Source organism: Oryctolagus cuniculus, chromosome 9 (assembly GCF_964237555.1).
Source record: "Oryctolagus cuniculus chromosome 9, mOryCun1.1, whole genome shotgun sequence".
In the NCBI taxonomy this organism is placed as follows: Eukaryota; Metazoa; Chordata; class Mammalia; order Lagomorpha; family Leporidae; genus Oryctolagus; species Oryctolagus cuniculus.
In genome coordinates, this window is record NC_091440.1 from 14016595 (window position 1) to 14033958 (window position 17364).

Here is a 17364-nt window from a genome sequence, read left to right on the forward strand (position 1 = left end):
TGGCCCCAGCCTGGGGCTTGCCTCTTCACACCCTTTTGGAAGTGGGAAATGGGAGTTTGGTTTTCTGTCATGGGTAGCCTCACCTGTACTGTGGACTGGAGCCAGCACCTGTTGGCAGGTGACACTTGGAAGATAAGCTGGCCTGTTTGTCTTTGGGTTGGTTGAGCTGGGGACCAGGCAGGAGTGGCAGGCTGGTGGTGAAGGGCACCTGTCAGGAGCACCTGGGTTTTCCAGGGCACTGGAGAAATCCCCTGTTCACTGTAGTCTTGGTGCAGTGGGATCACCTATAATGGTGACCATGGTTCCATCCATGGGTAAGCGTTACGTCTGGTCTGATGATCATCAAAGAAAAAAAGCAAAACCAGAAACAGAAAAAAGCCCTAAAATGAATTACTCAGTGTTGGTTGGTTTGCTTGTATGACATGTGGTGTCTGGGAGCTAAGTAGGCCTTTGAAAGTAGGGGCTGGAGCTGGGGCCTCTTTATTAGTGGCCCAGGTCGTGTGTGTCTGCTGTGTCTGCCACCTCTGCTGCTGGTGTCCGAGATGGTGCTCGGCCCATTCGACGGCCACCCCAGCCCTGCCACGGTGGTCACCTTCTGTGCCGCGCTTTGAATGGAGAGCGTTGTGTGTCGGAGGTGGCCTGTTCTCTTCACCTTCTTCAGTGAAACCTAGAGTGACAACGATTTTATGAGTAGAATTGAATTATATCCATTTCTTAAGAAATTCTCATGATTGCCCAATTTCTTTCAACTTTGTTGTTTCTTTTTGGCTTCAGAAAAGCAGTTTTAATGAGTTCTAAAATACTGTTTTCTGAAATTTCCAGATAGTTTTTGGTGTCTGTTGCTTTTTCCTTATGGAGAGTGTTGTTTAAAAGTAATACAATAATGGCCGGCGCCACGGCTCACTAGGCTAATCCTCCGCCTTGCGGCGCCGGCACACCGGGTTCTAATCCCGGTTGGGGTGCCGGATTCTGTCCCGGTTGCCCCTCTTCCAGGCCAGCTCTCTGCTGTGGCCCGGGAGTGCAGTGGAGGATGGCCCAAGTCCTTGGGCCCTGCACCCCATGGGAGACCAGGATAAGTACCTGCCATTGGATCAGCGCCGGCCGCAGCGCACCAGCCACGGCGGCCATTGGAGGGTGAACCAACGGCAAAGGAAGACCTTTCTGTCTCTCTCTCTCACTGTCCACTCTGCCTGTCAAAAAAAAAAAAAAAAAAAAGGAATACAATAATGACAGTGTTCGGCGGCGTAATATAATTCAGGATGTTTAATCTGCTACAGAAGGACATTTGCTGTTCTTGCTTCTTAGCTGTTACCCAGTGATTGACAGTAGTGGATTCGAGTTGTCCAGTGACCGCCGTGGTTTGATCCAAGAGTGAACCTGAAGTGTTTCTCCTGAAGTCAGGCTTGGCCTTTCCTGTCTCCCTCTGGCGGGTGTGTATGTTCGTTTGGGAGCTCTGCTTTTCCCAGAGCTCACGTGTGTAAAATGGGCTCATTGTGCCTGGAACAAGGTAGGACAGATAAGGAGGAAGCAGGGATGAGGAAGCTGTTAGGATTTCAGTGTTTTCTTTGCGTATGTCTGAGTGAACCCACTCCCTCCTCCGGTTACAGTGGAACCAGTTCCTGTGATGAGTCCTGCATTGATGACTGCGTAGGGAGCTCCCAGCTTTCAAATACTGCGGCAAGTTGCATGCATGAGTGTTTTCACTTTCCTTGAATTCCTCCAGGTGGGAGTTTTCCTTTCATTTTCAGGTACAGTAGAGAGGTGTATGTACACTCTCTTGCTTTTGTATCATCTTTTTTATATGTATATATGTTTACATGAGCTTTTTTTAAAGGTTTATTTAAAGAGTTACAGAGGGAGAGAGAGAGATCTTCCATCCGCTGGTTCACTCTCCAAATGGCCTCAAAGGTCAGGTCTCAGCCAGGCTGAAGTCAGCAGCATCCTGTTCTCCCATGTGGGTGCCAGGGGCCCACACCCTTGAGCCATCTTCCGCTGCTTTCCCAGGCCGTCAGCAGGGAGTTGAATCGAAAGTGGAGTCAGGCGGGACAGGAACCAGTGCCCACATGGGATGCTTGGGTTGCAGGCGGCAGCTTTACCTGCTATGCCACAACACCAGCCCCTGTGTTCTCTTTTTTAAAAATTTTAATTTATCTTCACTTTATTTGAAAGGCAGAGAGAGATCTTCCATCTGCTCCTTCTCTTCCCAGGTGCATACGACAGCCAGGGCTGGGCCAGGCCAAAGCCAAGAGCCTGGAACTCAGTCTGGCTCTCATGTGGGAGGCAGGGAACCAAGAACTTCATCCATCACCTGCTGCCTCCCAGGGTGCATGTTAGCAGGCAGCTGGATGGGAAGCAGAGCTGGGATTGAACTAGGCACTCCAGAGTAGGATGCAGGGGGTCCCAAGTGGTGTCTTAAACTCGGTGCCAATTGCCCACCTGTCACTTTTCTTGATGTCATTGTTTTCAGCAGTGTCTCTTTCTAATGTGATGTTTTTCTGGTAATGATTTTTATTGTCTTCATCTCCAGCTGTGTTAACACTTCAGTCTGAGAGGTGAGATGGACTTTTCCTCTCCCTGGGAATTCTGATGGGATGCTTCCCAGTGGCTGCTATTCTTTCCTGTCCCTTCTGCTTTCCCAGATGTCTCCGCCTGTCTGTGCTTCTGAGCCGCTGTGAAGCCGCTGGGGCAGCTCTCACCTCTGAATGCCTGGGGACATACTCACCTCAAAGTGACCCCTGTTGGGGGGTGCCTCCACTGGCTGTCCACTCCCTGAGTAGATGACCCAGGGGGAGGGTGTGGGACCCCCCAGTGAGTCCCTCACCGGTTTGGCCAAGGGATAAGAGGCTCTGCTGTCTCTGGTCAGGGGGCGGAGCTTTCCTCTGTCTTCCACGAGGCTTCAGCCAGGCCTAGCTGGGATGTGTGGTATGGAGCTGGGACCCCAAACCCCAGGGACGGCCCCCACATTCCTACAGAGAGGTCTGCCCTAGCCTGGGCCTGGAGTGGGTTTGTACGCGCTCGGGGTCTCGCGACTGGGCAGCTGCCTCTGTCGCCTGTGCTTTGGGGCTGGAACCCTGTCTTGGTTGTATTGTAGTGGGCTTTTCTCCGCATTCCTCACTCTTGTTTTTCTGTTAGTTTCAGTGTGGATCAGAAGACAATGGCTGTGACTGGAGGTCTCCTAGGTGTTTTTCCATTAGAGCTGGATTATTCCACTTGCCAGGTGGGCTGGTCTCACCGAGACTGGGGTCAGGCAGGGCCCCGATGTGAAATAGCTGCTGCATAGCACGTGGTTCACGTGGCCCTGATTCACGTGGCTGGCAGAACCTCCCGATTCCCGTGACTGCGTGGTAGTGGTAGTGCTCGTGCTCGTGCTCGTGCTCGTGCTCTGGCGTCGGTCAGGAAGTTCGTGTGCCCCTTCCCTGCCGGCAGGGCCTTGCTGGGCCCATGGCCCCCGCTGCCCACCCTCCAGCTGTGGCCCAGCCTTGCCCCACTTCACTCCTGCGTCCCAGGTTCCTCCTGGAGAACGGAACGAGTGCTGAGCAGCAGTGACCTGAAGGAGACACCACGGGCAGGCGCTGCAGCACTTTGGTCCGTGGTTTCTGCAGTGTCTTTGGACGTCACACTTTGGGGGCGGGGCTGGCATTTCCTCCCTCACTGTCCAGGGGGGTCCATGTTCCACCAGGTCCAGTGTGGGCCCTAGGGGCCGGCAGAGGTGCCGGGGCAACTTCATTCCCTGCGCTGTCTCTCCGGGGCTCCTCAGCCACATGCACCCCATCATGAATGAGGGTGTGCCTCTGCCCCCGGGGACCAGGCTATCCTGAGAGTGGCTGCACGCCCCTCGGGAAGTGCAGTGTGTGTGAGCATGGGTTGATGATGGCTGCGTTGGTGCCTGCAGGCCAGTGTTGCTTCTTGCTTCTGGAACGTTCTGCGCCTGTGGTTTCTACATGTGAGCTGGGCCCCTTGGCGGTGCCTGCCTAATTGTGAGAGCTGCAGTTCCACGTGTGAACGCTCCTGGGCAGTGCTGCCAGGGAGGCGGGCATGCTGCGGCCTTCGTCTGTGTCTAGTTTTCTCTTTTGGGAAAGAAACAGCCCCACTGGGTACTTGGGTGGGGAGGGATTTGGTTGTTGGTGGTGTGTCCTGGCCCATCACGTGCAGCCAGGCCCCCCTCCCCGCTTCTGGCACTGTGTGGCCCAGGCTGGCTTCCATGGGGGGCTTTCCTTCCATGCTGGGGGGGTGGGGGAGGCTGAGGCTTTGTTCTCTGTCCTTTATCTCCAGAAACACCCATTCCTGTCAGCTTGTGTGTCTGAGCCATTGAGTTTGAAAGTATGGGGTCTGAATTAAAACCCAGTTGTTGGGGCCAGCGATCTGGCGTAGTAGGTAAAGCTGCCTGCAGTGCTGGCATCCTATATGGACGCTGGTTCGAGTCCTGGCAGCTCCACTCTGATCCAGCTCTCCTAGCTGTGGAGGATGGCCCAAGTCCTTGGGGCCCTGCATCCACGTGGGAGACCTGGAGGAAGCTCCTGGCTCCTGGCTCTGGATTGGTGAAGCTCCGGCCATTGTGGCCAGTGGGGAAGTGAACCAGAGGATGGAAGACACCCCCCCGCCCCCGTCTGCTTCTCCTTCTCCTTCTCTGTGTAGCTCTTTCAGATAAAGAATAAAACTTCAACAAAACAAAACAAAATGTTGTCCTTCCTCAGTGAGCATGGACACCTGGGCCTGTAGGCAGAGGAGGCGGTGCTGAGAGGGACACCCTGCGTGCTCCGGCTGCCTCCGCCTGGCTTTGCCGCGCCTTGCCGCCCCGCCCTGGAGAGGGGGCTTCACTACGGAGAGCTGTGGGTGCTCAGATGAGGGGTCTGTAACCTGCCTGTCCCTGGAACTGGAGCCCAGAAGCTGTGTATAGGGTGTTGGTCTGGAAAGCAGCGGGTGCCGTGTGGGCCTGCGGGATCCTCTTGCCAGTGAAGTTGAACCCCAGGGCTGCTCATGGGGAGGAGACTGTGCGAAGTGCGGGTGCAGTGTTTGTGTCAGTCCTTTGTCCTCTACCTCACAGGTGACAGGGCTGGCCCAGCAGCCTTTACTCAGCCTGTTTATGTGGGGCCGCACACCGTCCCAGAGGCCACCTGTTTAAATCCCTGCCTAAAATACTTTGAAACGGCTCAGGTGCCAGTCAGCACTGGGGCTGTGGGATGTAGGGCCGGGAAGGTACTGGAGTCACGGGAGCTGGGTATCCGCCCCCAGATAAGCAGTTGGTGGAATGGCCTTGGTCTCTGAGCGGGGACGAGGAACGCTGTACGGACGCTGTAGACGGCCTACAGGGGCACCCGTCTGGATCCTAGGGAACTGCTGTGTGCGCCCCTACCTCGCCAGCCCTGCGTGCTCATGCATCCTTCCGTCTCCCAGGTGGTGCTGACAGCGTGTGAAACAGACCCCGCCTGTTACCATGAGCCACCTTGCTTTGGGACGCCAGGTTTTATTTTCCCAGCCAGGGTTGTGGCAGTGTTAATGAAGGAGTGAGTAGGAACCACCTTGCACACAGGTACCAGGGCCCACGACACGTGGGCCTCCCCCAGAAGATACACTGCCTCACGGTGGAGGGCGCCGGCCGTCGCGGCAGAGGGGGCAGGTCTCGCCCTAGCCGCGTCTGCTCTGTGGTCCCAGCAGCTCACCCACCTGTGCGCTAGCTTCCTTGTCTGCCAGGAGCTGAGGCTAAAATGATTGAGTTATCCAGGGCCAGCGTCTCTGACGCTTTCTACATGGGCAGCTTCTGAGTGAACGATACCAGCCATCTTCTGAGAGAAGTCATGGTTTCTTGTAAATGTGGTCCTGATCTCCCCCTTTCTGGACCTGATACGTACACCGTGGTCCTTGCTCGTCACGGTGCCAGGGTTTGTGTAATGTTAAATAATATTAATAAATAATAAAAGTAAGTTAATACTAATAGGGCAGCATATTTCTTTTTAAGCCCAGGATGGAGGCAGATGCTGTACAGTCAGGCTCCAAGTTGAAGCCCCATGGCCAAGTGCGTTGTGGCCTTCGCTGGCTGTTAGCTCTTAGGGCCTTCGGACAAGAGTGGGACAGGGTAAACCTTGGAGCCGTGGAGTAGGACAGAGCTGCCTTCCTTCCTTTGTTCTGCCTTCGTCCACGGGGCCTCTGAGCCCTCACTCTGCCCCGTGGGTGAGGTGTGCTGACGGAGCCTTGGTTCTGGAGCACTGGCAGTCTGGGGAAAAGAGGTGTACAAAGATGGCCGCCTGTGTTTTTCTGTTAAACGGCTTTATGGAGGCATATGCTACGGATCATGAAATTCACTCCATCTTTTAAATGGAGGTGTGTTTTACATATCATGAAATTGACTCCTCTCCGGGTACAGTTAAGTGATTTTTAGTGCCGATCGTGAGCAAGCTGCCGTGGACAGAGTGTGAGTCTTTGTGTGTAGGGGTGCTTTCAGTTCTCCAGGGAGGGTGCACAGAGTGTGTGTCTGTGTGTAGGGGTATTTCCAGGTCTCCAGGGAGTGTGCACAGAGTGTATATAGGGGTGTTTCCAGTCTCCGGGGAGTGTGCACAGAGTGTGTGTCTGTGTGTAGGGGTGTTTTCAGTCTCCGGGGAGTGTTCGCAGGGTGTGTGTCTGTGTGTAGGGGTGTTTCCAGGTCTCCGGGGAGTGTGCACAGGGTATGTGTCTGTAGGGGTGTTTCCAGGTCTCTGGGGAGTGTGCACAGGGTATGTGTCTGTAGGGGTGTTTCCAGGTCTCTGGGGAGTGTGCACAGAGTATGTGTCTGTAGGGGTGTTTTCAGTCTCCGTGGAGTGTGTACAGAGTGTGTGTCTGTAGGGGTGTTTCCAGTTCTCCAGGGAGTGTGCAGAGTGTGTGTCTGTGTGTAGGGGTGTTTCCAGTTTCCGGGGAGTGTGCACAGAGTGTATATAGGGGTGTTTCCAGTCTCCGGGGAGTGTGCACAGAGTGTATATAGGGGTGTTTCCAGTCTCCGGGGAGTGTGCACAGAGTGTGTGTCTGTGTGTAGGGGTGTTTTCAGTCTCCGTGGAGTGTGCACAGAGTGTGTGTCTGTAGGGGTGTTTCCAGGTCTCCAGGGAGTGTGCACCGAGTGTGTGTCTGTAGGGGTGTTTCCAGTCTCCGGGGAGTGTGATCGCTGGGTCCTCTGGCAGCTCTGTGTTGACGTGGGGTTGCCACTTTCCGAAGCGGCTGCATCTTTTTAGCCCCCCAGAAGCTGAGGAAGGCACCGTTTGTGTGACTGTGGTGCCGTCTGTTACTGGGTGCCCTGTGAGTCCTGTGGGGCGGCTGAGAACCCGCGGAGCCAGTCCTCACCGCGGCGTGGGCCTCGGGCCACCTCCAGTGCTGTACGGTCTGTATGTTTTCTAGTCTGGTATCATTGCCGAAGCCTGTAGGAGCACTGATGAGAAAATACTTGCTTTTTGTCTTCCCGTAGTCTCACTGGTAGCTTAGTTTAATATGGGAAGGGGCAGCATGCGTTTGTTTGTTTTTTTTTTTTTTTGGACTGGCAGAGTGGACAGTGAGAGAGACAGAGAAAGGTCTTCCTTTTGCCGTTGGTTCACCCTCCAATGGCTGCTGCGGCCTGCGCGCTCCGGCCCGTGCATCGCGCTGATCCGAAGCCAGGAGCCAGGCGCTTCTCCTGGTCTCCCATGTGGGTGCAGGGCCCAAGGACTTGGGCCATCCTCCACTGCCCTCCCGGGCTGTAGCAGAGAGCTGGCCTGGAAGAGGGGCAACTGGGACAGAATCCAGCGCCCCGACCGGGACTAGAACCCGGTGTGCCGGTGCCGCAGGTGGAGGATTAGCCTAGTGAGCTGCAGCGCCGGCCACAGCGTGCGGTTTTAATATCTGTCCTCATGCTTCTCTATAACGCTGGTGTCACTGTATCAGTGCAGCCAGGGGGAGAACAGCAGGTGGCCCAGGTGGGCAGCAGCCGCATCCCTGAACAGTGGCAGCCAGGCCTCTGCTCAGCTGTGCCGGCCTGCTGTTAATCCTGTTCCCAGAAGTCATGATGGGTGTTGGGAGGGCCCAAGAAAGTAGTGTCCCCTCTGTGCTTCCTGCAGTGAGGAGGACGTTCCCTGCCCTCAGGAGCAAGAAGGGGGCCCCACGGCTGAGTGTGGGGAAGGGGTGATGGCGGGGCTGAGCTGGCGCTCCACCAGGGTGCTTTGTTGCAGGGGTGTGGCATGCTCCTGTGAGCAGTGAGGGACTGGAGGAGCTAAGAGCCCCCCCCCCAAGGGGAGCCGGGGAGCAGTGTGAGGTGCAGGCAAGCTGCTGCTCCAGGAAGGCCGGCTTTAGAGCAGCACTGCACCGGAAGTCCAGTGTGGTCCTCAGGAAGAAAGTTCTGGAAGAGATGAGGATTTGACGAGGTTCCTGTGGATTAGTGGCATTGATGAAGGGCAGCAGAGAGCAAGTGTCAGTTAACACTGGCAGGGAGCCACGTCCAGGACCAGCTGGCTCTGACCTCATGCTGACCCTGAAACGAGGGGTAGGGGAGTGAGACGCTGGTTAGCCACACAGCCGGGCACCTGATTGCTTCTGCTGTCCTCCCCACTGTGCAGTGACCCCCCCTCCCCCATAGAAGAGGCGGCCAAGGCAGAGAGATGGGGTGACCTGCCGGGGTCCAGCAGGTGGAGGTGCGGGCAGCCGTGAAGAGCAGGAGTGTCCCGCCCTATAGTGGGCTGTCCCCCTGCAGGCGGACGTCATGAGTCGCCCCTTCACATGGAGGCTCTATGAGGCTGCTGGCTTTGACTTGCCCCACGCACTGTTGGGGTCAGCTGGCATCCCATGGCTCCTGCATGGCGGGCGCTGTGCTGTTGGAAATGTGCGTGTTGGGGCGGACCTGAGGCTAGGGCCAGTTCAGGGTGGGAACATCCCCTCTAGCTGGGACACTGTGGGTCGTGTGTTATGGAGGGTGTTACTCACTGTCTGAGCCTGCTGGGAGGGCCACCGTCCAGGGACTGTAAAAACGAGTGTCCTTGGCAGACGCGGGGAAGGGGTAGGAGGGACGCTGGCCTCAGGGGAAAGGCGCCGAGTGCCAGCGCCCTGGCTCTGCTGCCTGGGTGAGCCTCTGTCTGCCCCTCTGCGACAGTAGCGTCTGCAGGGCTGGGTGAGGAGTTGATGAAGAGAGCCCGTGGCACAGTGTTCCGGGTGCTTGTGCGGTCTTGTTTCTTTCCTTCCCTGCTGCACAGCTGGGGACAGGAGAGAGCCTGGAAGCGCGTAGGCGGAGAGAGGGGTCCCCAGGTCTGAAAGAGGCAGGAGACGTGTTGCTGAGGTCACAGTAGCCGCCCTGGGACTCGGCTCTGGGTCCCTCGGTGGAGTCAGGCTGGGCTGTTACTAGCTCGGCAGGCTAGAGACAGAAGGTTAGCCTGTGGTCCAGACGGTCTAAGCTAAGTGCTGCTCTCGCCTGCCCGTGAGCCAAGAATGATTTTTAAATTTCTGAAAGATCGTGGACAATAAGACTGTGGCCCCTGAAGCTCCCGTGTGGTCCCTCTGTGGTGGGGTGCGGCACAGCCACCAGGGGCTGGCCTGGCCGGGGCCTGCCGGGCCTGTGTGAAGCCTGGGCTTGTCAGACCCGGGTGTCCCGCTGGGGAGAAGAGCACTCTGGGCGACACTTTCTATTTCTCGTGGGTGAGATAACGTCTGTTCCTGTTGGTGGCACTTGGCCCCCGAGGCTGTGCTGAGGGGAAGTCCAGCTCCTGGTCCCTGCCTCCCCGCCCCAAGCCTTGTGTGGTCAGGGAGCCATGGTTGCAATGGTGGGCAAGAGGCCAGGTGTGTTTGGCACTGTGCAGGCTGGCAGCAGACTCAGGGAGCCCAAGAGCCCGTTGTTCACTCTGCCGTGCCAAGGAGAAACAAGACATCAGATGAGTCTGGAGAGCCCCCTACCCGGACTGGCCCTCCTGGGCATCAGTGCTGCCCGGGGGGGCCATGTGGCCTGCCCAGCCTTGTTCTCTCCAGGGTCACTTTCCCCAGAACTGTGACCTCAGCTCTGGAGCTTCAGTTCACTGGCTTCCCAGGGTGGGGTGTGTGCGTGCGCCGCACGTGTGTGTGTGTGTGTGTGTGTGCGCGCACAGCGCGCATCAGGTACTATCAAGGCCGTGGGCAATAAATTTACCTAAGTGCTGCAGTATGGCAATTTTTCTCTAATTTTTAATTTTTTTAAAAAAATTATTTATTTATTTGAAAGGTAGAGTTACAGACAGAAAGACAGAGGAAGGTCTTATGCCCTGGGTCACTTCTCAAATGGCCTCAGTGGCTGGGGCTGAGCTGAACCAAACCAGGAGCTGCTTCTGGGTCTCCCACGCAGGTGCAGGGGCCCAAGGACTTAGGCCATCTTCTACTGCTTTCCCAGGCCATAGCAGAGAGCTGGATTGGAAGTGGAGCAGCCAGGACTCAAATCAGCAAAATAATTGGTTAATAGGAAGTCGGCATAAGGTTTAGCTGTACCTAAAACTCCGTTAGTTTTTGCTCTCAGGGCCTGTGCTGGGTTGTTATGTGGCATGTGCTGAGTAGGCAGTGCTTTTCCGTGTGCTATGGGAAGTTCACTCCAGCCGTGGGAAGGTGGCAGTCGCCGGCCATGAGTTTGTCAGGAAGCTCACTCTGCTTTTTGCTAAAGGCAGCTTTGACCCCCTGGCAGCCTGTGAGGTAAGCACTACCTGCACGGTGAGCACCTGCTGGGGCTGGGGCAGCTCTGGGCGTGCAGGAGGAAGGCCCAGTCTCTGTGCTTTCATTTATGCTGCTAGCACCCTAGACTCAGAGGCTTGTAGTTCAGGGTTGGGTCATGGCACTGGAGCCTACAGGTTCTTCTGGAAGCCACCAGTTAAAATACAACCCTGATTCCCTGCCTGCCCTCAGGGGCCTGTGGGCCCTCCTGCTCGGGCTTATTAGGGCTCAGCAGTCTGCAGCAGGTGAGTCTTTCAGGTTGTGCAGCAGTTTCCTTCTCGCTGAGGGTGAGCACGGGCTTTGTCCTTCCCGAAGGAAAGTCTCCAGGTCTTGGTTGCTTTTAAGGAAGCATAGTGGGAAATGTACTGGTTGGTGAGTTAGGCAGGTTGGAATTGAGTTCTGGTTCCAACTCCTAGGAAAGACCTCTAAGAAATAACTGGCTTCTGACCAACTGTTGTCAGGAAGATTAGCTAATTAACTGCACCCGAAATAGCTGCACCAGCAAAAGCAGTTCTCGTTTTCCAAGTGCTTGCTGTGTAGCAGGTCTTGTTGGAGAGCTTCACGTCATGACACAGAGGTGTTCTCCAAGGCTCTCATCGGGTCACCGTGCGTTATATAAGGATGTATAACCTTATATCGGGAGGCTGGCTGACTGGGAAGACGCTCAGGTTTACCCTCAAGCACAGCGTGACCTGTCTCGGCCCCAGCAAAGGGAAGCCCTGAGCGCCGAGGGAGATCCAGTCTGTCCTGGGCCTGGGCCAGCCTTGAAGTGGCTCAGCTGCGGAGGCAGCGGGAGGGCAGGGACTGGAGCCAGGTGGAGGCTGGGTGGGGCAGCCCGGGGCATCGTGGGCAGAGACTTGGCAAGAATGACAGGCACAGCTAGAGTCTTGGGGTGAGAGAGGAGTTAGGGGTCAGAGGTTTCCCGCTTTGGAAGTGGTAGGGAGTCGCGCTGCTGACGCTGGGGAACAGCCAGCCTGGGCTTTCTGGTGGGGGGACCGGGCCAGGCTGCAGACAGGTGACCCCTGTGTGCCCGGCAGCTCATCAGTGGGGCTGCCTGGGGTGAGGGATAAGAGGATTCCGAGGCTGAGTTCAGTTGCAGGAGGAGCGAGTCCTGTGATTCGTCGGGATGTTTGCCAAGTTCAGAAGCAGGGAGGGGGTGATGTGCCTGCCACCCGGCACCTTCCCTGAACGCCAGGGCTGTCCTCTGCTGCTGCGGGGGGAGGACCAAGAAGGGCCACGCGTCAGCCATGGCAGATGCAGACTGCTTCTTGGTGTTTCTCGTGGGTTGACTGTGCGAGTGGTGTGTTGAAGCTGAGTAACTCTGGGAGTCAGTTAGTAATGCCGTGTGCATTTGTCACTGCCAGACTTGGTCAGAAGAACACAGCAAGTGCTGTTCAGGTTTAAAAATCTGCAGTACTGCATTCGTGAATTCTCCCGAGGGAGTATGAAGTAATGCATGGCTGTGGACCCCGAGCTCCAGACTCACTGTCCACCTGGGGTGGGAAGCAGGAGCCTGACCCTGTGATGTTCTGCTCAGAGCCCCAGAGCCCTCTAGGCCGGTCTGAAGTGGCTGCTTCTGCCCCTCTGCCAGCCGGGGCCGAGAGCACCAGGCTTGCCTCCGCCCTGGGTGGGAGCGACTGCAGACGCTCAGCTTGGGTCTCTCGGGGAGGGTGGGACCAGCATCTGGATGGAGAAGGCGTCTCTGATGATCTCTCTGGCTCCCTCGAGTGTAGTCCACTTGAAGGCGGCTGGACAGAGGTAACGACAGTGGTGGTGGGGTGAGTCCCCGTGCCCTTGCTGTTGGCTTCAGTGTGAAGACAGTCACAGGCTGTGCTGTACTGGCCCTGGCTTCGGGCTGTCTGTGTGACCTTGCGTTCGTGCAGCTGGGGGTGAGACTGGCCGGTGAGGACGTGGGCTCCCACCTGGCTGCTCCGTGCTGTAATCTCGACGGGGATGCCAGCCCTAGAGCACTTCCGCTTGCTTTTTGCCCTTGATCAGGTTGGGAGGCGCAGGTGACCTGGCTGTGGCCAGCCCTGCCCCAGTGCTGTGGTTACATACATTTGAATTTTGTCTTGTTTTCTCTCCGTCTTAGTTCTGTGAGCAGACACTTTGTCCTTGTTCGTCACTCTGTAGGTATAGTGTGTGTGTGTGTGTGTGTGTGTGTGTACGATTCTTACCTTGGTGTTATCTTGGTGTGAGCGTTCAGTGTGACACGAGCATTTCCCCTGCGACACACTCACGGGGTAGGCAGCCCTGTGGGAGTTTTATGTGGGGAATCTGACTCAGCTAAGAACAAAGTGCTTCTGTCTACCCCACTTTACAGATGAGAAAGGGGAGCAGAAGAGGTGGCTCGAATCTCGCACGTGACCACTGCACAGGCGCAGGAGGGGTCTAAAGGGTCCTTGACTCCTGCATTCTGCGGTTATCCTCAAGTCCATGTTGTAATGAGCATTTTTAAGGTTAAAAATATCACATTATGTGGATACACTTAGAGTTTTTTCTTCTGTTTTATTAGGTTGCTTTTCTTTTTCTGTAATTCTTTGTCTTGTATTTTAAATAAAGATTTATTTATTTATTTTGAAAATGATATCTTCCATTCGCTGGTTCACTCCCCAGATGACTGCAATGGCCAACTCTGGGCTGGGCTGAAGCTGGGAGCCAGGAGCTTCATCTGTGTCTCCCACATGGGTGGCAGGGGCCCAAGCACTTGAGCCATCTTCTGCTTTTCTGAGGTGTGGATTGGACGCTGAGCAGCGGGGACATGCATTGGTGCCTATACTGGGGCTGACATTGCAGGCAATGGCCTTACCTGCTGTGCTGTGACACTAGCCCCTACTTCTTTGTCTTTGAAGCAACTTTGGTTGTGTGCCTCTGCCAGGGGGTGGGGGGATGGGGGAGTGGGGTCCTGGCCAAGACTTGGGAACTGTGATGGTAAAGTTCTATGGATGGCTTCATGGACATAGGCACAGTGCAGATGGGGGTGGGGTGGGGGATTTCGCCTGAGATACAGCTCTGGATGACACGTCCCATCCCATGAGGGCCTCGCCGTGGCCATTCCCCTTCCGTGTCTGCCACATGCCAGAGCCTGCCTGCCGGGTGACTGCTCCAGCCTCTCCTGCCCTGCGTGGGTTCACAGTGACGGGAGGAGACTGTCATGGCTGTGAGAATGAGGCGGGAAGGTTTGCCTTTTGATTTTCGTCGACTCCTGTTACAGTTCCTTGCCTTCTTGTCTGGGTGTGGGTATTGCTGCTGGTAATGAGTGGTTCGCCATTTGGAATAACTATTTGAAAATTAGAGGGCTCATTTCTGTGTTCAGCAGAGTAGACCAGGGTTAGAAGGACAAGTGGAGGGAACACATCTTACACAAGAATTTGGCCAATTGAAAAGTTTCCTCAAGTCCATTTCTTAGCCTCTGAGTTGAATGTAGATGATGTTTTTCCTGGAGCCTGTGTTTGAGCTATGACCCATTCTCTGCAGGTGGCTTTGTGTGGAGTGCTGGAGGGCGGTGACCCTGGGGACAGCCTTCATGAGATCGCCCTGCTGTGTGGCTGGTGCTGGTGCTGGCACAGTCGCCGATTACTCTAGCCCTGTATGATGCTGGGAGTCCAGCTCTTCCCTGGGTCCTCAAGGCCACGTGACATTTTCACAGGTGCCTTGGGGAGGCCGTGAGAGCTCAAGTTCAGGTTCACCCAGGGGAAGTGTATATATTCTGTTTTGTTCAGTTATTAAGCGTCCTGACCTTAACTTTGATTAAGTGTAGTAATTGTCTAGGTTTCCCTAAATCTTATAATTAAAAATAAGCCAGAGAAAGTATGAGTATGAAGGATGTCTCAGAATTTAGCCTACTAAAACTTAAAGGGCAGATGGTCCAGTGGTGTGAGAGTGATGAGGCTGTCCCGGAGTGAGAAGGGCAGTCGTCACTTCCTAACGCTTTTTTTTTTTTTTTTTTTTTTTTTTTTTTAAGATTTACTTGAAAGGCAGAGTTACATAGAGGCAGAAAAAGGGGCAGATAGAGATCTTCCATCTGCTGGTTTACTTCCCAAATGGCTGGAACTGGGCTGATCCACAGCTGGGAGCCAGGAGCTTCTTCCAGGTCTCCCATGTGGGTGCAGGGGCCCAAGCACTTGGGCCATCTTCTACTTTCCCCGGCCATAGCAGAGAGCTGGATCAGAAGAGGAGCAGCTGGGTCTTGAACCAGGATCCATGTGGGATGCCGGCACTGCAGGCCGTGGCCTTACCCGCTGCACCACAGGTCTGGTGCCGTTCCGTTCCCTGGCACTCCTAACTACCCCAGTGCTTCCCACGTGGAGGGTGGACTGGTGCTGTGGGAAGGTTGTGATGGACTTGCCTGTTTGGGTGCTGTCTGGATCCACTTCTGCAGCTGGGTAGTTATGAAGGAGCTTGTTGCTCTCAGCTCTGCAGACGCTGAGAGCGAGGTGCTGGTGTCTGCTGAGAGCTTCCATGCTGCTCCTAAGGTGGCGGAGGGCAGGCCAGCGGCTGAACCCCTCTTGTCAGGAGCCCACCCCAGTGGTACGGCAGTGCCCTGCCCCCTCCCTGCTCACCCCTCGTGCTGGCCGTGGCAGGTGCCTTCTGCCCTCCCCGAAGCACCTCCCTGTTGGCACCAGCTGTGTCGGGAACCTCCGTGTCTGGGGCTGGATTTCTGCCTTTGGTGGCATTTCACCTAGAGACTATTTTAATACAAATTTTATTGTGATTACCTCTTTTTGTCCTGGACTCTTCCCCCAGAGTTGGAAGCAGGCTTCTAGATGTGAAGTAGCTTTTGGGGTCCCACGGCTTGCAAGTGGGGTTCACACTCCCCCCCCCCCCAGAGCCAGCCTTTCTTGTTGCCTTTCCCCGGGGGATCCTCTCCAGCTGCGCCTCAGACAGCAGCAAGCTGTGGTGTTTGCAGTCTTGTGGCTCTGGGAGGGGCGTCGGGGGTGTGTCCTGGCCTTACTGGGGCTGTGGCTCTGGGTGGGCTGGGGGGATTCTAAACCTAGGCTTTGGCACAGACCTTTCGGGAGTGCCTTCTGGCCTGGCTGTTTTCCTGAGGATCTGGAGGTTCCTTTCTGAAGTTGGTTTCCATGGTAGTCAGGAGTGGCTTCAACAAGCACAGCCAGAGGGCATGGCCGCGGGGGGAGGGGCTGCTCCGAGTAGTGCCCTGCTGTCCTCTGTGGCACATGTCTGCCTTCTTGCCAAGGGCATTTGTTAGCCACTTTACGACTGCACACGCCCGCAGATGTGAGCACACACTAAATGTGCAGGTGGCGAACTTCTGGGAAGATAGCCAGAGATGAAGACTGCTGTTTTCTGAGCTCAGACCAGGTGAAAGGAAACCAGGCAATTTATTAAAGCAAGCCCTGCTCCCGGAGTACAGACTGTCTCGCCGCCCACCCCTCTCCTGGGCACGCTTCTGTCACGGTGGTCTCTGTGGAACTCTGTTACCCAGGGTTGGGGCAGCAAGTCCCACGAGAATGCAGCGCCCTAGAACCACGGTGACTTGGGATTTCTCAGCATTCCTGGCTTTGTCATGTAGCTGTGACCAGTAGGAGTACCCAGGCTGGGCTCCCTGGGCACAGCTGGCCAGTTGTTTGGCTAGTGCCTTGGTGCTTCTCTGTGTGGCCTGTCCAATGGGCTTGTTGATGGCAGCCTTCCAAGGGACCTAAGAGAAAGCTGTGGGGTCTCTGAAGGCTCAACCTTGAAAAACCGACATCACAGGAAATCACAGGCGGGTCAGCCATCCTGCAGGGCTGGAAAGTTAGACCCTGCCTCTTGGTCGGAGCCACGGCACAGGGTGGATTATGTTCTGGAGCCAGCGCTCGGCCAGCCTGCCTTCTGGTCCCGTGGACCCCTGTCCTCTACCTGCAAGAGTGCTTGGGGAGCTATGAACTGCAGAGAGCCATCACCTCAGTGGGCGGCGGCAGTGCAGGGAGAGGCACTGTCAGAGAGGGAGGACCTGGGGCAGTGCAGGCACCCTGCATGTGCTGGTAGGGCCTTGCCTGGGCAGCGTCCAGCTTCTAGTATCCGATTTGGTGTCAGTTGTTTTGGTGGAGTGAGCAATCCACCCAAACCTAATGGTTTTTCACGTCTTAACGATTCTGCGTGTTCACTGGATGGTTCTGGGCTCTCTGCAGTCAGCTGGCTGCACGGTTGAGGCTGGGTGACCGCAGGCATGGACCGGGATCCAGGAGTGACTGCGTGGGTCTCTCACCATGTGTTCTCTGTTCTTGCCTTATGGTCTTGTGGTTCTGAGAAGGGAGCTCTGCGGGCCCTCTTGGCGTCTGGACTCCGAGACCGCCCTGTCTGCCATGTTGTATTACTGGGCAGAACACTGAGCAAGGCTGGCCAGGTGGGGAGGGGGGTTCCTGCCTGCAGGAGCGCCAGTGCCCCATTCGCAGGGTGGTGTGGACAAGGGGAAGTGTATGGCCACCTCCCACACTGTGCTCTTCAACAAGGCAGGCTCCTGTCAACTTTTTTCACTTGACTCTTGGAGAGCCTGGGGTGGGGCATTTGGTGAAGGAGGGTGATGGGCATGGCCTGGGTGGGGCTGCCTCACCTCATTCCTACTCTGAGCAGTGAGTGGTAGGGGTGAGCCCTGTCCTGGGGTAAGAGTCACCTGGGCGCCATCTAATCCTTGAACCCCACACCAGACTGAGCTGCTCAGGCATGGGGTAGGGCCGGGTGATTCTGCTGCTCACCGATGGTTGAGAGCACTGTTCC

The 17364-nt window shown here is 55.9% G+C and overlaps 1 protein-coding gene across 5 annotated transcripts in view; it reads left to right on the forward strand.

The window, feature by feature from the left end:
* Positions 1 to 17364, forward strand: part of STK24 (serine/threonine kinase 24) — a 92799-nt gene that overhangs the window by 18644 nt on the left and 56791 nt on the right. Inside the window, exon 1 of one of the 5 annotated variants that reach the window (XM_051850522.2) lies at positions 6298 to 6318. The exons of 3 other annotated variants lie outside the window; for them this stretch is intronic. In XM_051850522.2, the coding sequence (XP_051706482.1) occupies positions 6313 to 6318 (6 nt within the window). In that variant the 5' untranslated portion in view covers positions 6298 to 6312. Of the gene's footprint in view, positions 1 to 6297; positions 6319 to 12156; positions 12406 to 17364 lie in introns of those variants that run through there. One more of the 5 variants, XM_070048673.1, reaches the window with a different exon arrangement.